This window comes from Solenopsis invicta, chromosome 14, assembly GCF_016802725.1.
Source record: "Solenopsis invicta isolate M01_SB chromosome 14, UNIL_Sinv_3.0, whole genome shotgun sequence".
Lineage (NCBI taxonomy): Eukaryota > Metazoa > Arthropoda > Insecta > Hymenoptera > Formicidae > Solenopsis > Solenopsis invicta.
In genome coordinates this window covers 15059086-15082804 of record NC_052677.1, presented here as the reverse complement: position 1 = coordinate 15082804, position 23719 = coordinate 15059086, and the positions used below count along the sequence as shown (strand labels likewise).

The 23719-nt window shown below is 44.3% G+C and overlaps 1 protein-coding gene across 1 annotated transcript in view; it reads left to right on the top strand.

Annotated features, from left to right (window-relative positions):
• The window catches only part of LOC105207583 (heparan sulfate glucosamine 3-O-sulfotransferase 5), a 47806-nt gene extending 24175 nt beyond the window's left edge, over positions 1–23631 (top strand). The window contains exons 3-5 of the mRNA XM_011177125.3: positions 5521–5618; positions 8091–8304; positions 8408–23631. Coding sequence (XP_011175427.1) covers positions 5560–5618; positions 8091–8304; positions 8408–9292 — 1158 coding nt within the window. The 5' untranslated portion in view covers positions 5521–5559 and the 3' untranslated portion in view covers positions 9293–23631. The remainder of the gene's footprint in view (positions 1–5520; positions 5619–8090; positions 8305–8407) is intronic.
• Positions 23632–23719: the final 88 nt, after the last annotated feature.

Genomic DNA, 23719 nt, shown 5'->3' with positions numbered 1-23719 from the left:
AAAATAAATTCTGCCGTTTGATATTGTTTTACGTTTGGTAGCCTCGCCTGCTAGTTGTAGGTTGCTTATTATTACTAGGACGATCATGGAGCATTCCAGTCGCGCCCAGTTTGGATATGAGCAACGAACAATGCGGAAATTCTCTTGGGCGAAGCGTGCCTGTTAGCGGTTAATCAAATATCGATTGTAGCGAACAAATGGGATCGAAGGCGATTGCCGCCGCGACCTACCTCAGTTGTCGGACGGCTAATAAAATGAAAACGCAAAGAAGAAAAAAACATGACGCGAAGCGCTTTTCATGGAGCGGAGATTGTGTCAGTTCAAACTGCAGCTCGCAATTCCACTCGCAGTTTGGATAACCGGGATTCGTTTACAGATGTATTCGGGCTAATTCGTGTCACCCACGCTCGCCCTCGCGTGGGCGAAGCTACGTGCGTCTGATCAATAATAGACTCGTACTACTTGCGGTGGACGAGCGAATTCATTAATTCGACATGCATTCCTGATGATTACATCATTATTTGCGGATCTCGGGGACTATCAAATAGCGATCAAGGTGATCAATGATTTATAACTGATAACGAATGGAAATGACGTTTTCAATATAAATGGCCCAAATAAAAAATAATGTTAAACAAGTGCCGGATACACGCACTTGCGTGTCTTCGATCAATGTTTCGTCGCCGGTTACTCGTTTTAAGGAGAAAAGCGAGGTCAGGTCGATCGCCAGTCGGCAAGACCTTGACTCAGTGGCCGTATGCAGCGACGAGTGCGCACGCGCTCTCTCTCTCTCTCTCTCTCTCTCTCCCTTTTTCTCCCTTCCTGCCTTCCTCCACCCCCTTTCTCTCTCTCTCTTTCTCTGTCAGTCTGGTGGCAAGCCAGAACAGAACGGAGTAGAACGTCACTACTACTACCCCTTTACTATTACTACGCTTACGTTTACCACCCTCTCGATCGTTCGTACGCCTACGACACTCGGTTCACGCGCGCACGTGTATGCTCGATTCTCCTACGCAACAGACTAATGAACGCGTCACGAAGAGGTTGGCGAGGTCTGCGCCCGATGCCTCGCACTCAATCTTCGATCCCTGACCTACGACTCTCGACGAATAGGTGAACTCAATCCTTATGCAATTCAAAATAGGAGATTTGAATGATCCGACGATCGAGACATCTTCACTTTTTTTTTTCTTTTTTTTTTTTTTTTTTTTGAGGAAACAAATGGAGCATAATTCCCGACGTGCTCAATTTTACTGTTCTCGCAATTACTAAGTGGCAATTAGTTCGTTTATTTCTCCCCGTGGGGAGATAGCTAGCTGCCTTCCTTTTACACACAAATACAAGCGTTATCCAACTATCATCATCGGAGTCATCCTATTAGTATGCAAAACCGATCTTTTTTTTTTCTTTTCTTCTTCTACGCATATCTTATTTCGGACCCTCACGTGGGTCGAATAACGAGAAACAGAGGAATGATTTGAATCTCTCTTTGTTAAGAAACTTAACATTGGAAAATTCTAGCGATTATTAAAAGCTCGGACTCCGCAAAGATAAAACATTAAATGCAATTAAATATTAACTAAGCTCCATTTAGTTTCGAGGGTAGACTCCAATTTTGACTGGTAAAAAATTTACTCTGAGGATGGTAGTCTCGATTGAGGCCATGTACTTTACATGTATATAAATGATTCAAGTATCATTATCTGAAATACGTCTTTACGACATGATTGGTAACGCTATCGGTTTTCTGGTCAGACGTAACGCCGTTGCTTTAACGCCGTTCATGTTGTGAATAATTACGTAATTTGCGGCTAGATGTTGAGAGATTCCACCGCGGAGTAGATCGATCATACGCCACAATTATCGGCTGCACGCGCGCTAAAGCGAAATCTCGCTTTCCTACTTGCAATTACATAGATAGATTAATAAAAGTCATTGCGTGTCCTTGACACGGGAGACAAGACAAGCTGACGCGAGGTAACATTTAACCGTGTCTGGGAAATTTTTCTCGATTTGTCGCCGGTTGCCTTTAATGTCATAAACGTTTATACGTTATTTATATGGCCGGATATACTAAATAGCCGAATGGCTACGGGTATAACTACGTAGATGGGAAAGGTCAAAGGATACTCCGAGATAACGGAACGCGTCTCTGTCCTTGAAAAGACCGAAGCGTTTTAGTTGCAACGGCGCCGGTTGCTTTCTAAAGTTTTAAAGCGTGAGCTGTATCTAACCCTGCAAATTACCATAATCGGGTTTGCAGCATCGATTATGCGAATTGTGGCCGAAGCTTCGTTCACGCTATGTTTGAATTCGTGCATGCAGGTACGCGTCCCACTGAATTTAAACTAGATTCGTGCTAAATTAAGAATTTACAACTGCAAAGTAAACCGCGCACGAGGTGAAATACGAAAAAAATATCGATTTTATGTTTCGCGGCCGGGATATTTTTGCGGATTTCATCGGACGCGATAAGTGATTGGGATAAAACGTGAAATCTGCAGAATTCCCAAAACGTGGGAAGAGAGTCGAACAAGTTCAAGGTTCGCCGTATATGCTGAAAGTATATAACCTTTGGACATTTGACCCCCGCTCCTAAGGTTATATAGCGGAAATGTGTCGATGAAGGGCATTCGATGACGAAATCGAAAACTATGTCAAGTGTCTTTGACGAGAGAGAAAGAGAGCACTGTGAGAGCATAGCGGTGCAGATTCTAGAAATCGTGCTGAACTTAAGAAGTTTCTCCCGTTAACTTCCAAAATCAGTTAAGGCAGTCGAATCTTTCCTGAAGGGCTTCTCATTCCTTCGCCTCATTTGGCTTTATGTAAAAGGCACGGGTTCGCGCGCTTGATTCTGTAGTTATGTACGTTTACGAAGCGCTCAGCCGTGGCACAGATAACATTTATCTATAATAGGAACGGGTATCTCCCTTTGCTGATAAATGGCGCTTTATCTCGGCAATGCCGCCTTTTCATTGGTCCGCAGAATAATTTGACCCTTCGATAAGGGAAAGTAAGTTTGGACGGCGCGAATCTCGATTACCGGTGCCGTTATTTAAACGGTCGTTTCCGTCAAACTTATTCCAGACTGTCTTATCTGGCGACGTTCAATTGTGGCGAGCACAATTCCGTGTGTAATCGCCAACCCCTTGGTGACCTCAAAATCTCTTCGGCGCAACACGAATATGTCTTGCCATGTATGCAGATGCTATTTTTATTTTAATTTCGGAGATGTAATATATCGGGCGATCGTATCGGCCTGGTATTGCATTCAGATTCAAGACGGAATATTATTTTCCGTGCAAGAACGGAATGCTGTTTTTCATGTTTATGCACCTTCGTGTAGTAGATGGGAAAAATGTTTTCGCTCCGTTTAGCCGATTTGTCAAATTCACGACACACTTGGAAGTTTCTGGGAAAGTATCGATTGCAGGTGCAGCCGCTACCTTTGCTGTTGCCGGCACGGCAGCCGAACTTTTATCGTTTTTGCGTGCTCCAGACACATCGACCGGCAACTTTCAAAGCGGTCGTTAAAGTAGCGGTAACCCTCGAACGATTCTCATAGACGCTGTCCAGAAATCATGCAATCAACTTGGAATTTGCATTTATTCTTTGAATCGTCGTGAATCTATTTGAAAGGATTATAGTTGTCGAGGTGAGAATAATAGCCCTTCCGTTCTCATTTACGATGCAAAATAGGAAAGAATATAGCAGGCAGAAAATTTATAATCAATATTTACTATTATCCAACTGCTGCTACTATTATTTTAGCATGCAACATTATCGCGTTCGCGTCTATCAGTTAGGAGGTGCTATTTGATTAATCTGCCAAGTCAATTCCAGGGAAGATAAAGTCGAGAATAAAAATCAGCCTCGAAGGAGTACTGAGAATTATTTTGCCACCCTGTTCTCTCCCTGGAGACAAATGCAGCGTTTAGATTCTGAATTTTTAATATCCCTTTTACCTTAATTCCTCATTTCCATGCACAAGATCGTCTTATCCATCTCTAACAATGACACCGCTATTTGTCAAAGCTATCAACCTTCCGTCTAGCTCCGAAAGGGTAATCGGATCGAGCGGGCGACGTCCGGATAGCGCGTCAAACGTCTCGACGATAAATAGAGCGTAATTTCGTTTCCGTGGTGCTTGTCGCTAATTCTGCCTTCCACCCACGCTCCCGCCGCTGTCTCTCGCGGAGGGTCGATGTTACGCAAGCGGAAGAATGTCGTGAGTTACATCATACCCATCCCCGAGCCATGCATTCAATATATTGATTCATCCCCCAACGTGACGTGACGCGACGCGACGCGACGCGACGCGACATTACGCGAGGCGACGCGACGTGTCCTTGTTATTTCGTGCAACGGTCAGACGGTCGCCAGACTGACGTAGATGAAAATAGTTACGTAGCAAAACGAATCGACAGCCGTAGCAACCTGTCAAGTATGTATATTATTCAATCGATATACATTCCTAGAATGTGTTCAAGGGCAGCGATAGAAAATTCGATTCTCTTTTTTTTCTCTATTGTTTTACTTTTCGTTATCCTGTATCAGTATTTTTATGTGTTACGTGTTACTCGACGCGCGTCGTGCAATGGGGCCGCACGAATGTTGCACGAGTGCATAGATCGTCCGTCGTCCGTCGTCCGACGTCTCGTTCTCGGCTAGAACACGGGCAATATATCAACGAGCGTAATGGTGCACGCGTCGAGATGCCGCAGATTAATGGACACGCATGTTCATGCATCGGTACATCGTCGCGTCGTTTTCCAAAGAGTGCACTCGATGAGCACATGCCTGGATATACTCGATAAGAATTGATTGTTCCGTAGAAACGCAATCTCCACTTATTTATGAGAAAGACATAAAGACACGGAACCTTATAGGACATAAATCGATATCGTTTCTCTCGTTTCTCTCGAGGAATAGAACGGCGTTTACGGCGTTTTAAAGATATCGGAGGCGCTGTATTTTGAAAGTAAAGACCTCAACCGTCAACGAACGTAATAACATTGCGCGATATAAATCTGCGATGAGTGTTATGAGGCTTGAGACGTGATTCAAAAAATGTATACGACACAATGTAAAATACAAAGGTATAAAACACATTCGAAATGTACTTAGCGCACACATTTATGGATATTTTAATAATGCACAGACAGTTTAGAATGAGAAAAGTTGCCATTCCACCGAGTGATTCTATTTACGCCCTGTGCAAGTTTCGAGTCGTGCAACTGGGTTACCGAGGGACCTCTTGAAAAGCGGTTTGATTTCCCATAGCACCAACCTAACGCTCTTGTTGTCACGAAAAAGTGCGCGTGCAATTATTATTTATTCAGTAATTCGTAAAACTTGAAATTGTTGCGTTTTGGCGCGCAATAATGATATGTCTTTTAAAATACTTGATCGCGCGGTGTGCAAAGCAAATTACGTTGTTCAATTATATCGTAATGTAAAACACAGAGAATACACATTGTCCAATGCATCTGTAACAAGATGGTCCGCTTGTTGTTTCAGGAACTCCAACAATGTGAACGTACAAACGAGCAAAGGCAAATGCCCAACAAGGCACGGCCTCGTCAAGAGTGGTCTCCTCAATCCCCCATAGATGTCTTGTAAGTATCAAAGAGATTCCGAACGCCATTAAAACTGTACAGGAGTTATATTTCGATATACTCTCCTTCCGTTCGTCGATTCAATCAAAATTTTGCGGAATGTTCCGCGGCGAGAGAGCCGAATGTAATTAGTTAATTAAAGTTTCCGCGCGCTTGTCCTCCAGACGAGAAAATTGCTGCTTTCCGCGTCTACATCCACTCGAGCTCTAGCTCACGAGATAACGTTCAATTTTAACGGAACGGAAGATGATCGTTTGTTGAAATCCTTCTTTTATCCTTAACGTCTAGTTATCTTCGTAACGAGGTATCAAATTTCATGTCCGTTCATCAAAGTAAAACCGCTCCGAAGTGCTCGTCTCGAGAGTTGAGGCGTTATATAAATTTGCCTGACCGTATAATGACACATTGATACGCGACGTCGGTAATAAGTAAATAGTGGGTCGTTCCGATAGTTACGAGTACGAACATCGGTAGTAGCGCAACGACGCGGAAGGGAACTCTGGAAATTGCAATTTGTCCGAATAACACGGGCCGCGTATTTCCCACGGAAACACCTCGGCCTGCCGCGTCGCGCTACTACTCTACTCCACTCCACGCCACGCCACGCTATATCGCGCCACGCAACGGCACAAAGCAAATTTTAGCCAGAAAACTTGCACACCGAATGGCTCCCGTTGCAATTGCAATAGTCGGCTATAACGCGAATGTTGCCCCGAACGTAACGTGGGAGGCAAAAGCGCTCGTTATAAAAATATAATATTAAAGCAGTCGGGATGCACGATACATCCGCGCGCAGAGTCATTCGTAACATCAGAGGTATCTAGTTACGGATAAAGAAGAAAGTCCGGGCAAACAGCCGTAAATACCCGCAATCTCTTTCGGACGTGCGCGGTTTCTCAAGATTTTCAAACGGGAGTAGATGTAAACGGAGTAAAAAGATGAAGAGAGAACGACTTCGTTAGCGATAGATTCGCTAATTGCGACTCGAGTTGCAATTAAGGCCGAAACGACGGGACGAGAAACACGTGCTTGATTATTCTGACGAATCAACGAGTAACCGATGATGTAACGTGGCCCGAAGCACATAGGCGGTAAACGTTAGAGAAGCCATTACATCGGAATACAAAATGCAGCCGCATCAAATTTAGATTGCGCTCTGTCTCAGGGGTACCGACCTTTCTGCATCATTTATAGCGGATCGATCTTGGCTGCTTCTCCGTCCCCTTCTCTTTCTCTCTCTCTCTCTCTCTCTCTCTTTCTCTCTCTCTTTCTCTCCTTCGTCTTCCATCCACCCGTGTCTCGTTTCAGAAGTTCATTAGCTATTCGGAGTTTAAGAGCTCTCGAGCACAAGTTTCGTCACTTGTGAATTTTGATTCATCCTCGGCTACGCTCGCTGCGGACGACTTTCGCCGTGGGATCTTTATTCACGCGAGAACATGTAATTTACATGCCTGTTGCGCTAATGCTGTAAATATCTCACCTCGAACAACGTTAGCAAAATGTAATCTGAGGCAAGTTGCGAACGCGGCGTGAACGTCCGTTATCAATTTTTGTTATCTATTCGGGCATCTCCAGCGGCGATAGGAACACGGGGAAAACGGTGATGTGCGATATAATTATCGATAAACATATATACCGGAAGAGTTACGTAAATATATAACGTACGGTGTGTCTTACACAGGATGGTTCAAGCTTAATCGCCCATTATTTTTCGCTCACGGGACAGCATGCGGGTCGATGATTTATCATTCGGCGGGGAGAGCCATGAAATCTTAACGTATGACTCGTGGAACGCCGGTAAATCCACCGATCGATGCTTCAGAGAGAGCCCGCATTCAATGGAGAACGAAATTAGCGAGCGCGGCATTGACAACCGCTTTGTTCGTCTGTCACGCGAGCGTTCCCGCGATAAATTTGCACCGGCAGCCGTAGCGTTTCGTGTAAATGCCAATCAGCTGCATAATTATCGGTCACGAGCCATTGCGGTGGGCCGAAATTGTTTCGACTCCCTTAGTTAGAATATTGTGCGGAAAATGAGCCGCAACCTGTGTGTTAAATAATCTGTTACTCTCTCGGCACACACTCTCCCCTCTGATTCGTTTCCCGATAAATGGGATCTTAGAACTCAAGTTGTAATGACCCGTAAATTGGACGCCCGTGGGGTATCCGTGCACCGTATCCGCGTGCACGGTGCACTGTAATAATCGACGATCACGGTGAGACTTAATCATTCCTACCGCGCCTCGGCGAAGAAAGAATAGATTAGAGACGTCGTCCGTAACTAACGGCGCTGTTGCGTGCTGAGAGAAGGGAGAAACGAGGGAAAGAAACGCGATTGCCCTTTGGGAACTGGCGAGGGAGGCGGCGAGAGGGTAGCTTTCAGAAGGGAGGTTCGTGCTCGAGAGAGCTGCAGGGTGTCGAGGTACTTTGAATATCAGACGAGAGACAGGCGTTTCTCCATATCTGCCGCAGGTGGATGCCCCGCTCCGCCATGAGGCTGGCCGAGGGTGACGCGTCGGATTGCATTTTGGTGGTCGGCGTATCCAGATCGAAAATGGCCGTCGCTTTTTTATCAGTCGCCCTGCTGTCCCTCTTCCTCACCTTCCACATACTCTACGACAGCGCCGTTTACAGCCTCCATGCGGTTTCCGCCGTCGAAGGACGCACGGTGGAACTGGTGTCTCAGGTACGTGGCTCGAGCACGTGGCTCGTAAACAAAAATTGCATGTCGCTAATGCTTCCAAAGACAGAGAGGGACGGCTGTGTCATGTACGATGGATTTACGACAGGTACACGCGACGCCGCCTCTCCTCTTCTCCAACTCCAAGGTTCACTTCCCGCGCACGAATCGCCATCTTCCCCAGGCCATCATAATCGGCGTACGCAAATGCGGCACGAGGGCACTGCTGGAGATGCTCTTCCTGCACCCGCAGATACAGAAGGCGGCCGGTGAGGTCCACTTCTTCGACCGTGACGACAACTACGGGAAGGGTCTGGAATGGTATCGCCGCAAGATGCCCTACTCCTTCAAGGGACAGATCACGATCGAGAAGAGCCCCAGTTACTTCGTGACGCCCGAGGTGCCCGAGAGAATCCGCGCGATGAACGGCAGCGTCAAGTTGCTGCTGATCGTGCGGGAACCGGTCACCCGGGCGATATCGGATTACACGCAATTGCGCACGCACGCTGCGACCGCATCTACACTGACCAACGGCACGCCGCAACAGCAGCAACAACAGCAACAGCAAGTAGCGCGTACGTTCGAGGAGCTCGTTATGCGACCCGACGGTACCATTAATGAATCCTATAGACCGGTCGCCATTTCCCTCTATCACACCTACATGCATCGTTGGCTGGAAGTGTTCCCCAGAGAGCAGATTCTCATAGTGAACGGCGATCAATTGATCGAAGATCCGGTGCCTCAGCTGCGCCGAATTGAGAATTTCCTCGGGCTCGAACCGCGTATCGGGCGACACAACTTCTACTTTAACCACACCAAGGGCTTCTACTGCCTGAGGAACGATACTTCGGAGAAGTGTTTGAAGGAGAGTAAGGGGCGACGTCATCCGCGTGTCAGTCCGGTGGTTGTGACGAAGCTGAGGAAGTTCTTCAACGAGCACAATCAACGTTTCTACGAACTCGTCGGAGAGGATCTCGGCTGGCCAGAGGAATAACCATCGTGGAAAGTCCCGACTCGTTCGTTACGTGACGCGAGTCGTGCGTGCATCCAGCGGCGGGCGTGATCGTTCAAGTTGAAATCAAATACTCTGTCGTCCTCGGCGAGGAAGAGATATCGCTACCGAACGAAATTAATCATGACGTCGAAGAACGGAGACGCTTCGAGGATCAGCGATATTCTTCGGGGACGCACGAGGATAAGTAATTTATTATTAATTATCTATTTCTTTATTCTCGATAAAGAGGTGCAATCCGCTGATATTTCACGATGAAAGTATAATCGGCGCCGTTATTAGCGGATGCATGCGAGACTAGCGTCTTGTTATTGCATTATCAAACGTGTAAGCATACACAAAACATGCGCACACAAATACACACACACACACACACACACACAAACACAAAGTTACAATAACGCCGGCCAAAATAAAATAGAGGCGCGGATCTGCGAGACGGACGCGATCGCCTCGTAGATTCACGCGGCATGCGGATCACATTGGTCCGTGACTTTACATATCAATTTTACATATCGATAGTTTACATATCAATAGGTTAACTAGTTCGTACGACAAAGATTGAATATTTTTATAATCCACATTGGAAGTTGTTATATCGCTTATGTCGTTAAGGATATTAACGCGAAGGACCTTCGCGCGATCAGGAAGATCGAAAGTTTTATTTATTGCGCCACGCGCATGCACGATTCACACCGATACAAAAGGAGGGGATGTGTAATTATGCTAATCCGCTCTTTTTTTTTTTTTCAAACGAAATCGAAAGAGAAAGCCGCAATATTTTTCTTTTCCCCTTTCTCTCCGAGTTTCCCTTTCTCCTTCTCTCTCTTTTTCGCCCGCGGAAAAGCGCGAACGTTCTTCTCTGATACTGGATATTGGCGCAAGCGTTCCTCTGGGAACACGAAGAGAAGGGTGGAATCCGACCAACCGCGAATAAACTCGTCAGCGGCAGCATAGACGGAACGGTTCGCCGGGACTTTATCGTAGAAATCTTTATAATCGATTATTCTCCAAATCTCCCGACGGAGCTCGAACATATAACGTTCTTTTATATGTAATAAATTTTTAGCGAAGGACCGAGTATTACATGTGTAGCTAAAGCAACGCGACAACAGAAACTCCATTAAGAGTTTATTACAGTACGGAACGAACTCGCTCTGTCGCGCTGAAAGAATTCTCAATTATTACACAGACGATTAATAATTCAGCTTGACGTCGACGAGGATGACGAACGTTGCGAAGCGCGAGTAATTGGTGTCCTTCTACAATCTACTTGCGAATTTCGAATGGAGGCGCATTAAATTTTACAATAATCGTCATCCGGTATAATCGAGAAATTTTACAGAAATTTTTATATTTTTCTGAAGTTTCTTTTCTAACGCTAATAGAAATCACTGACGATTAGAGACGCGATTACAAGGTACATATCTGTTATTGGGAACACAAGGGGGAAAACAAGGGGGATGAAAGAAGCGAATCGCACGACAGCCTGTCGCTTAGCGACAAGCTCTTCTCTTGAAAGGATACGGCGCCATAAATAATCCACTTTGCGGCGCAAGTGAGTCGTGCATGCGCGGCAAAATGCACCGTGCGTTAATTCGTGCGATAAATACCGGTCGCCTAGACTCCTCCGGCCGGAGATCTCGGGAATCGGAGTGAATGGTGTTCCGAGGCCAAGTGCGTCAATTTTCTTTTGCGCCGCGATTACTTCCAACGAACAAGTACACCTATTATCCGATATATCTTCGTAATTAGAACGAACAGTGTCATTGACTTGGAAGCTAAAGGCAAGAAGACGAGACAGTTTGATTAAATCATTCCCTGCGAAAGGAGAAATCGTTTATCTCTGGTACTGGAAGAGAAAGAGCTTCGTTCGAGCTTATTTCTGTTAATCTGTTTTCAGTTACGATTATTTAGAAGCGAGGCACCGCTTTACGCGCACCGACTCCGTTAATTACCTCGTTGCTGCAATTTGCTTGCCATCATGACGATAACGCGAGCCCGATCATCTGGGTTTCGCGAAAACCCAACTCGCAGTCTCGTTAACGACAATTTCGAGTCCCGAGCAATTTGGCTCAAAGAGAGGAAGTCGTGCATCGTGCGTCTCGTAGTCGATCCTCTTTTCCGCACACACACTTTGATCAAATCTTTGCTCGGGGACACGGTCGTATTCGTGTGAGTTGTAATTTCCGCAGACAACCTTTGATTCTCGTTGGATTACCTCACTTGGTACGGTTTATAGAGTGCTCGCGGGATGTGAATTGCGATCTTTCGCTACACAAAGATACCTGGGCATCTCTCTCTCTCTCTCTCTCTCTCTCTTTACTTTCACAAATAACGTCGGATCGATAAGGTCGGAACGAGCGAGCAATTGTTTATCAAACAAGTAAATTTTCAATTAGAGGGTTAATACACGGCGTGACCGAGGACGGATCTAACAACGTCACGCTATCGGTCTTTACGTCTCTCCCCCCTCCGTAATCTTACTGAGAGAATATTTAATTCCACCTTGACTGATGACCAAGCGAGTTTATTCGGTACACGCGTGACACGCGATCGCTTTTCTCGACTTCGCTTAAACGCACGAGGAAAAACGCACGTGCCGCTCGATATTCTTCCTCGTGACAAGCAAAGGGATTGCGTTACGACTTCCGACCTCCACACCCAATTAAGGAACCTGCAGACCTTCTTTAAGTAAAGTCACGGCACGATTCGATAAGCTAAGAAGCGTAGCCGGTCACGTTAACCATCTCGCACGCTCGGTTACGCTTATTTAAACATTTTAAATAGTCGAGGGTAATATTTTCCAGCGAGTTTCGCATTCTCTGACAAGCTTAGTAGTTCTTTTCGAGACATTTCGCAGCGGCATTCGATCGCCGATCGATCGATATTCTCCATCATTTTGTCACCCCCGCGGAGTGAGAACACCGAGAAAATGATGCAGTGAGAATTAGCACGGCTGAATATAGTTGCGCTTTCGATTATAATAATCTCCGGGCGCACGATGGAATTGCCCGAGAGCGAAAGCTCTTTTTGTAACGAATATTAAATTTACCGCGACTTTAATAAATCTCCCGCCAAATTATCTATCCGTTGGCCGTCGTTAAAATTACGGCGCGAAAAAATATCGTCTCCGGAGCGGAGCAAGATAAATATTGTTCCTTTCCATCTTTCTCGTTACTGCTAGAGAACGTTGCAAGTAGAAGTTTCACTCCCCGGCGCGCATCGCGCGCGATCACGATATTCTCCCTCGGCCTCCGCGGCCCCGGTGTCGGTCATTCACCCCGACTTTAGCGGCGTTAACACCCCTCCCGCCCCGTGCCCTCTCTGCCGGGGTGAGAGGTGCTCTTTTTTTCAGCCCCATTTTTTTTCTATTCGTCGATGTCCGGTCAATCTACGGGGATTTCACGCGGCCCTTCCATTTGCAGGGGGTGTCGAGAAAACAAATATTTTCAACGCCGAAGTTAGCGCGGCAGCCTCTGTAAATATGTCATTTCTCCCGCACCTTCCGGTTGAAATATGAAACGGTAGGAACGAGCGCCTGTACCTGCGATACAGATGTCGAACGTGTAATGTACCTTGTTACGTATACACCGGAGATGTCCGACGACCTATAAAATGTAACACACATCGCGCGCGCTGTGGAAGTAGAAATTGAATTGGGGTCTTTCGGAAACAGCTGCCCGTGCGCCCGGATAACCTCTTTGCCTTGACTGATCGATATTGCTCGCCATTCACGTGGACGTCCGGCGAAATGTACGCAGATCCCGCGGATCCCTCTTGTCCCTTTCGTCTCCATTACGGATGCACCCTCCACGGAGCGCGGGCCGGCGGGATGAATATGTATTTTCTAGCGAGCGTGGCACGCGAAAGCACTGGAATTTATAAAGACCCGTAGCAGGTATCTCCGACCATTTGCCAAACTATTTCCTCGCTCCTCCCGTAACAACGATCTCGTGTCTGAGATATTTAGCCTTGAAAATGACGAACGATCGTTCCTTCCCCAAGTTCTCAAGAAAAAAATCCAAACTTTGAAACTTTCCAAAGTATCTTTCGTATTCTCTTTTTATCTGTATTTTTTAAATATTTTCCCTTTTCTTCCCTTATATCCCGATACCCGAACACAATGAATAGTCTGACGCGGTGATCGCAAGAGGAGCTTCTTTTCGCGTGTGATGAATATGCATTTTATGCAAAATGCATCCGCGTTCGCCGACTTAAGTCGAGGAAGAAGAAGCGCCGGACTACGAGGCTTCGCAGGAAGGAAGGGTTCGCCTAACGATCTCGAGAAGTCGCCGCGAATAAAGGAATTATACGGAATTATGAGGGCGTGGATTGCGATCTAACAACGTGAATCCAAATACGGAGGGGTCACCGACCCCTAGCACTCCGGTAAAGTCGGGAAGGAAATAGGAAACTGTACAACACGTCAGGAAAATCACGTAAGGGTGGACGAGAACGGGGGAGGCAGGGGGGCCAAAAAATGTCACCCCCGGGGGAGGAAATTTTATGGCGCATTGGCTATGGAGTATCTCCGAGCGCGTTACTACTAGCATGATAAAATTCAGGATCGATTCTCCCTTAATCGCGTATTACTATGCGATACCCAACGTGAACGGCCGAGTTGCCTCGGTCTCGGGGGATAATAATGACGCAGTAATCAACCCTCGAGAAGTTTCGCGGAATGGCGGCTTAATAATGCACGCGAAGTGCTCCCGGAATCCACGTGTCGAATCAATGACGAAATGGAATATTCGCAATTTTCGCGACCGTTTTTGCCAAATCGCGCGATGGGTGTCGGATCAATAAGATAAGCCTGCTTCGACCGCTCTAACTTTTTTATCTCGGATTTTAGCGACGGAAAGCTGAAGTACATTAACCTGCTAAAGAGGATTTTGTATACCGCTCCCTGTTGCACGTCACATTTCTTATTATTTATTACGTTGATGTTATTTGAATGAATATCGTTTGTAATAACAATATCTCCCATGCACATTTTTCGTGTTTCTATTTCACGACGGAAGTAAAAATGGTGAAGCGCGGTACGATGCTATGGCGGAAAAAGCGTGAAAATATCGCTGTTACTACGCAAAAATCTAATTAATTGCCCGTACAAACTTTTTCACACTTCAGATTCCGGAACCTTTGAAATTTTTCGACCCGGCTCGAAAAGCGGGCACAAAAGTTATTCGTTTGCGCAATTCGCGTGACTGCGCGTTTCCCGGAAATATTCTAGCAGAACGATTACTCGAACGCTTTAAAATTCAAATTTCAGTGTTGAACGTTTTCAGAGCACACACATACTTATTCGTAAAAGAAAAATTTCTTATTTATTGCAAAAAAAGTACAAAGTAAATTAATGTTTCCGAATATTCTTCATAGACGTCGCAAGAAAGGACGTCCAAATATCGGAGAACCGAGCTACGTACCCGTCGCTAAATAATTGATGAGAGCAGCTTGATCTTCGTTTGTCTCCGGTTTGCATCCTTCATTGATGTGCGGCGATCGATTTAGCCTATTTTCCTTCCTGCAGTTACCCTTCGTTGCCCTTCGCTCCTATAAATGGCGTGGGACTAGCTAAATCCAGAAAACTATTATCTATAATATCTATAAGCACATCGTGTTATCGAGAAGTTTTTGTAAGAAAGAAAGATGTATTTTTGTCCGACCCGTCCAAGCGCTCGTAATTACTCGAAACTTATCGTTTCCAATAAATAAAATAAACTTCCAGTACCAAGATACACGTATATCTCCTCGAAAACTTTGCGTCTTTGGAAATAAAAATATCAGAGGAGATATCGAATGGGGGGAAACGTCAAGTCGTATGATATCACGAAATTCGTAGAGGAAGTTTAGTTAGAAGTGGTGTACGTTTTTATAACAACATTCTCGAAGATTGACGCGCAGGCATAGGCCTTCGAATCTCCCGCAGCACGAAGGGGAGGTTAGACCATGGGAAAATGAGAGAAACCAAAGATATTAACGAGTCAACAAGGAGGGTGTATGCGAATGTCTCTTTTTGGGGGGAGGGGGGAGGCACGCACCCTCGTGCTCGGAGCGCTAGTCGTTAAAGAGAAAATAACATATCGTACTTGTTAAGGATAGAATAAGAAAAAAATCGCTCAACGATCCTTGGATCCTTCGAACCTATACTTCGACAAATCCTTGGATCATTGAATTCTCGAATTACCCGGATCCTTGGACCGTCGTCGGATTCACGGATTATCGAATCGCGCGCATCGTTCTTTCGCGTCGCGCTCGCCACGAATTTGTGCACGTGAATTCATTCTCGTTGAGTGGAATTTTGCGAAATTGCGCGCACAGCATAATTCGATGCGGTGGCAAGTCCTTCCAATAATACTCGATTGCATCACTTTGTAAAGGTACAAAAAGATTCAATTTATGACTCAATTTCTGAGACACTCAATTCGAAAATGAAAAAGTTAAAGAGGCGACTAAGTCGAAGGTGAAAAGTACAAAAGATACGACAAGCGGCAACCTACCATCGAAAGAAATTCGCCCGGAAAGCGAGAAATCTATGAATGGAGGAGACATGTAGTGGATCTAGGATACAATGTGTACACGCGCGAGTCCCAACTTGCGCTTGCTTTCCGTTCTTTCTTATCGGCTTTCGCGAGAGTCAACGGCGGCAGTGAAGTACACTCTCCACCACGGGATATCTGGACGAGAGTAGTGTCTCCGTCCTGCCAACCGGTCTCCCATCCTCTTTCCCTTCACCTTCGTCGTCTGTACCGTGCACCCCGGGGGACAGCGCTGATTTATTTAAAAGACGAAGTCGACGCGACGCGCAGCTGCCGGCTTCGTCAATGCCCGCAACAGCCGCTCGATTTTTCTCGCATCCTCGGTTTTTCGTCTCGATTTTTATTTTAGATTCTTGTCCCCGTCGATACATGTGCCAATTTGTTTTTCTAGTCATTCAAAGCGACTCTCTATATTTGGTTTGCTAAACTTGCCGCGTTAATGACTCCAATGAAAAATTCACATTTCCAATTTTAAATCCTCCGTAGCTAAATATACTCCACTTTCAATAATTAAGTACGAGGTCAAACTTTATTGGCAATGATTTAGGCAGTAGACTATTTTTGATTGATATCCTTAATTCTCTCTCGCCCTCTTAATTACTCGTGACTTAAATTGTAACTTTATTAATACTTCGATTTTCAACCAACCACTATTTTCCCCCGCATAGACCGCAGTATCCATACGATACCTCGCGAGTAATCCTCCGAGGAAATTCCTCCGATCGAAAACAAATGGCAGAGGAACGGTGTGTATACATGCGCTCTTTGTTCGTCTGCAAGATTTCGGTTTATATCACGGAACAACGTGGCGGGCGCAATCGGCGCTCTGTCGATGAAATATCAGATATCTTATCGAGATGACAGCTTCTACGACGACTCGAACGCCGTTGTCTTTCAAGCTGTACGTCCGGTAAGGCACTTGATAACGCTCGCGCGGAAAATGATAAATCAGAGGTGCACAAACTAATGCGCATTCGCAGCTCGGCGTAGACCAACTTGTTGTTAATTTTTTGAGAGACGTTATAAATAGAATTAAGTTAAGATACGATATTCCGTAGAGCACGCTACACATCTTTACTTGACAGCGGATATATGTATACATATGTTAAAGCAGAAGTCGTGTTATTTTGTAATTGCTATCTCTCTCCCTGTGATGTCAAATTAACTTTTGTTCCTGCAATAATAAGTGCAGTATGTATTATTATTATTATTGTTATTATCGTTATTACTGCAATCTATATTTTTAGTGATAAAAATTGAAGCAGCTAGGGATCAGTTATCGATCCGATTAACGCGATAGCTGAGGAGTTAGTAGCATTTTTTGGGAAAAAAGACAATTAACACTCTATATGCACATTGTTTTATTTTTCCGGTATACGTTGGATCGTGATCCTTTCGAGTTAATTTTCACTACTTTTAAAAATGTAAAAAAATTCTTTGGTGTCTCTTACAAGTTTAACATTTCTTAAAAGTATTTATATGTTTGTTTATTGAAATTGTATTCGTATAAACGTTATAAACTGATTAGAGTGCGTCTAATTTTTCAAAGAAAAGAAATTCGCAGGACAAAAATTGTCGAATCGCGCGTATGGAGTGTTAAGCAAGGAAAAATTCCATTTGTCTTGTTCTCGTTTATGTTAACTACTTTATCACGTCACTTGTATGCGATTTGTCTAGATATTTCCGAAATCTTTGTCCGGGTGACCAAAAAAAAAGGCGAGTTTGCGCGCCGCTGGTGCAGGCGTAAGGATAGCCGTAAGATACTAGATTTACAAAATTGTAGCTATACGTTAAGCAATAAGCCACGCTAAAAATGAAAAAAACGATACATATCAACAATTGCCTGTACGGTGTATACGATGCCGTTTCTCGACACGTGCACCAGATTAAGCGAGAACAAAAAAAAATGGAAAGAAAGGAGAGTGTCACAAAAGCGAGGTGTCCGTGCAGATCCAAAAACGATTGAGGAGCGATCGCGCGAGTCGCGGGAAATGGCAAAATGTCTCGTATCGCGTGTGGGAGTTCTGAAAATGTTAAGTATACATATATTTACGAGCGTATATATATTATATACAGACGGCGGATGAAACTTGTAGAATAATCCGTCGACCTTTATGACGAGCAAGTAGCGTAATCAAGCTAGATACGTTCCGTGAACATATACAGAACATATTTCCGTATTCTCTCTCATTCGCGACGGGGATGTTTTTATGTATGTATCGAGGTTCCCGTTCAAAGGGTAAAAAGCTTCCCGCTAAAACTTTTCGGTAGTTTTTTCGCCTCGGAAAACACGCGGAACGCGGAAGGCAAAAAAAAAAATTACGAGAGGGGATTGTTGCGGAAAGCGATGGTTTCCCTTTGGAAAAGCACGAATTAATACACGCGGAAATATCGATCGACCCGAAGCCCTTGGCGCGCGTACGGCAAAAAGAGCTTTAGGTTGTACCGCGAAAAAAGGAAAAGAGGAAACGCCGTGGCCGGCGGGAGAAGACGAGGGAGGCCACTTCTCTCGCGGCCATGTCCGTCTGGCGCGGCCGCGCGCGTTTTTCCCGGGAGAGCAGTCTCCGGCGGAATACAAAAGCCTTGTGCGCGGCGACCCGGCAAAAATCGCCGGCACACGCCTAATCGGCCGAGGGTTGATTCGATAAAAACGCGGAAACGGCGCGACCACGCTGCGCCACGCGGAATTTACATTCGCGGTTGGAGGGCGGAGGAGGATGAGACGGGGGATGGCCGGCGGGACCGGTCGGGATTGCGGACAAAAAATGGGGGTGCAAGGTTGAACTTTATTATTATTATTATTTCGTTACGTCGAGACATTTCCCGATCGCTTCTCGATCGCGAAGGGCGACGCGCAATCACCTCAGGGTCGCATCAAACTAACGCTATAGTTCAAAACGAGTACATATCATTAGTTGTTAATGGCGCATCGTAAATAGGTTTAATAACAATTAATTTATTATACATTTACCCGTATCTTATATACATATATATATATGATTATACATATAAAAAATTGATATATGTATATATATACAATATCTATATAGATATGTGTACACACGTACATATATACACAAGCTAGCGCGTAAGTTTTATTAAAACAGTGTAGAGAGAAACGACAGAGGGAACGTAACGATTGACGATTATTCGTCGCTAATGTTCCGGCATGCGAATGGAAATACGGACAAAAGCTATTCCATCGATATCGAAACCAGACAGTATTTTAAATGAGCGTAGATAATGATCGTTAGTCACGTATGTCTATTGCGTACTGTTTAGCGTTGATAATCGGTTTCTATTCGTCTTTTCTTTTATTTCTTAACTATAGCGGAGTTTTTTTTTTGGACGAACAGTTGCCTAAGCGCGTCACTAAACTGTGCTCGGAAAAAAAAAAAAAAAATGGAACTATCTATGTCATAACGTATTTTCCGATGTTATTTTGTGATTCTATCGTGTGATTTGCCGTTAAAAAAAATCAAAAATAAACTTTATCATACGAAGCCGGACATCAGTTAAGCACAACTGCGCTTCCACAATTAAATTTTTATAACGACTTGTTATATATATATATTGAAATCTGTCGACAAACTGCATATATTTATTGTTCGCGATTAATTTGACGCCGAAAGAAAGATCCTTCAATTAGATGTCAGAAAGCAACTCTTCCTCTCGTCGACTTTGCTCTAGATCGAAAGTGACACGAAAGTACTCCGTATTCAGAGACACGTACACATGCGCGCACCCACGTTCACGCACACACTCACACACGCGCGCACGCGTAACACATTTTAACGAAAAAAAAAAAAAGAAAAAAAGAATTATCGTTATCGATGTCTACGATAAATTGTTAAACCGAAGGACGAAGCGGCAACGAGTCGTCAGAATCGTTGCCGCTCGGACCGATTTGTAATTAACGTTTAACGATACTTATTATTTTTTTTGTAATAGCGTAAACCGTGTATGTGTTTCCCGTCGTGATTACCCTACCATTTTTCCTCTTTCCTCTTTCCTCGTATACCTTCGATAGGAACTTTTAAGAATAAACGAATTCTCGTGTCGCTTCTCACTCTCTCTCTCTCGTACCTTTTAAACGGGCGCTCCATTAGACGCCCGGCGTATCTAATTAATTAATTCCCTAATACGTTGTACTCCGGTCCGATTGTTTAACTGCATATACGAGCTAAAGTCGATTTCTGACCGTTGTTATCTGTGAGACTGTGAGACACCAACTCCGCTTCTCGTATCGGGTGGCGTCGCGACGTCTCGCCCCGATACATCGAGGGTCTTCTATTCGTTGCCGTAGCTAGTCAGGCGGATGTTGCGAGGCAACGGAACAACGAAAACTACGGAACTGATGCAAAATTCAATAAGGAAATTAATTGTAAGGGGAAAAATGCGAACAAATTTATTAAACGAGAGACCGGCTCGAACTACAGCCTCTGGCAAACTGCGAGACCTTTATATTGGACATGCACATTGAAAGGCGTTTATTGGATCTCTCTTTATTGAGGCAAGTAATTAATTACAGTGAAAAATATAAAAACAAGAAGGTATCGTGTTGCAATTAAATTAGTAATATCGTCGCAAAAACTGCAATAATTCAATTATCTCGAATACTTCGGGGTCGAGATTCCGCGATGCAGCCATCGAATTAACCCCTTCTGCCCGACACAACATTGCAATTATCTAGCGATCCTGCATGTGCGATGTGTAAATTAAGAAGCGTCACATCGTCAACTAATGGCTCCTTAAACGACGAAACTTATGAGACTCTTGGTAGATAAAAGTGTCTTTTAGATCGATGGCTCAAATAAATGAATGTAAATTCATCGTGAGTAATGTGATTGCTAGAGGTACACTCGCGTAAAATAAACTTTAAAAAGTGTAAGATTTATTAAACGTAAAATTGTATATAGGTTGCAGAATTTCTTGTTGACAGAAGCTGTGTGATAAAAAAAATTTTTGTGTACGTTACGTATTTGATAGTGAATGCAATTTTACATTGTAGGATATCTATAATATATAATCTCGTTGCGACTTCGTAGGATAAAACGTAGCTCTAGATAAACAAATTGTTGTGATTTAAATAATTTATATCTTTACATTCCTTTTTACATCCGTGAGATCTCGATGAAAGAGTTTTATTGTACCGAGAGTCGCAGTAAATGTTGATACGTTGTCACTAACGGAAGGGGTTAAAGGGATCAAAGAGCTCGTAGCTTAACCACGTAGACCTACCATACACGCTTCTATCGCGTTTCTACGCACATTATTGTAAATCGCGAGTAGACGTTATTGAAACGCTGGAACAAAACTTATGAGCATTTTCCTCGACCAATGTGAGTTAATTGTTAGCCTGTTACTTCTAGCATGTAACACACGTGTGTCCGTAGACAAACGTGATTATTAAAAAAGAACTTTCTCTTCTATAGTACAGTCGTGAGCTAAAAGGTTGCAACACATTTTCTTCGATGGTTAGATGGTTCGATGCTTAATTGGTTGGATCCACAGGTAAGAACCAATGACGTTCGCCATTCGATGAGCAAATCTACATTCCAAAAACAATCGAAGAAAATGTGTTGCAACCTTTTAGCTCACGACTATACATATTTATATATTTATATCATTTTTATGTACATATATATATGTATATCTTTTGCTTATACTGTAGCTTTTGGTTTATCAATTGTATGTTGTTTCATCGTAACTTGGTTAAATATGTATAAGCACCAATTTATAAAAGGCGATAAGAGAACTAGAAGGCACGCGATATTAGACTTGTGTCACGATTAATTTTATTAACTTTTTTTACTTTTATCTCGTTTTAATAATTAATTCTTTCTATTGCATTGCAAATGTTGCTTCACATGTTGCCGTAGGTTACTACCCGTGATTTTTTCCTGCGTCATTATTTTACCTGGGAGACCCCCCTCTGAGAGAGCGCCTTTATCCGCTCATATCTTGAGCAAAAATTAATATTTCTTTTATCTCTTTTTTTTCATTGAAACGTCAAAATCTGCTTGAGTAAACTGCACAAGTTTTATTTAAGAACCATAAGTAGAAAGAGAGTTATAAGAGCTTAAAGCATAAAGAAATTTTTACATAGCTAAACAATGAAAGTTTCCGCTCTCGGGTCTCTCAGACTCGCGACAGTAACCTCGGGGTTAAAACATGGGAACGAAGCGGGATAGTTTTTTAATGCTACACAACGTTGTGGGAAAACGCCCAAGCGTGACTCGCCTCGAATGCCGAATACATCTAGAAGCAACGGGCGAGCGGGGAACTCGACGAAATAATTTAACGATTTGCGTTCGTCGCGCGACCAACGTCTCAACATCGAGCATAAACTAAGAGCAATAATTCTCACTCGTGTTGAAGAGAATTCAACCACGCGATCACGAATCGCGATCGAGCTCTCGCGAGTGACGCGCTTTTAATCGATGCCGATCCTCGGCGTGTCGCAGAGGAGATTTCCCCGCGCGGAAAAACTCTCGTTACACCGAGGATTATCTGAAAGAGAAGTTTAGAGGGAGAGAGCTCTGTCGAATCGAGAGTGAGAGAACAAACATCGAGATACGTATACGTCGCGTCAGAAAAAGATGTAATCGATTTCTGATAAAATGATGCGGACTCTCGCATCGCTAAAAAAAAGAAAAAAAAAGTAAGAATAAAAATGATAGAGGAGAGACGCGCAGCGCTTGTCGAGGAGACGATCACGCGCAGCTTCGATCGATAGACGACAGCAATAGAGAAGACTCGCGCGCCATCCGCGCGCGCAATTTCGCGCAATAAAAAGATATAGCATAAACGCCGCCCGCTACGTGGACGTTTCGCGCGCGCAGTTACATATATTATATAACTACGTAATTGCGTGAGAAACGTGCGGGCGGCATGATCCGGCGCGCGCGAGATCGTCTCATTGATGGTTCATTTCCGGCGCCCTTCGGTGCCGTGGCACGAAGCGAGGCCGTAAATCACGTTTTTACGGCAACCCCAACGGCCGCGGGCGGCGGCGGCGGCGGCGTCGCGGACCGAATTTGCGCCTCATTTCGTTGAATGAGTTATTATTATTAACATTATAGAGCACCCCTCGGGCCGCATCGTGCATACTTTGTCCGTCGCTCATACTTTATCGGGTCATCCCGTAAGCGGCACACGGAACGCGTCTCTATTCGCTTTATGCGCAATTAACGGAGTCTCCGCGTTTGTTTCCCCATCGGTCCACTCCGACCTCTCTCTCGTTCTGCCGCTTCTGCGGGGAAAAAAAAAGAAAGAAAAAACGAAAAGGGCTCGAAGCGGATCACGAGCGGAATTGCATCTGAATGTATTTTATTAAAAAAATCAATTTAGAAAGTTATTTTCTACGTGACATATCGATTACGGCGAGACAGCGCGGAGATGTTGCGAAGTTACGGGAAAGAGGGTTATTCGAGTCTTACGGGATGACAAATTGTTCTTGTTTTTTTTTCTTTGTACCGCGATAAAGCTTCGAGCTTCATAAACACCCGGTATAACGAAGGATTATCGAGCCCGAACGACGTGGGAGAGTCAATCGTGATGTTGGAGACGCTGATGAGGGTTTCACCAACGACTCGACGATTAATTTTAAATCTTTTGTATGTTTATATGCAGTTAAATAATGTGTACATAATTATGTAATTCAGTGTCGTAAAATTTCAACCGATTGTAATACCTACACGTACCTCGTTAGCGGAAAGCATGTGCTTCGAATTATCCTTGTAATTTCGTAAGGTGATTAAACGGACCTTTGAAAGATCTTTATTGTGTCGCCGATTGCTGTGTCTGCACACCTAAGGGCAATTTCGACACAAACTCCGATTAACTGAATTTAACCGACAGAGTT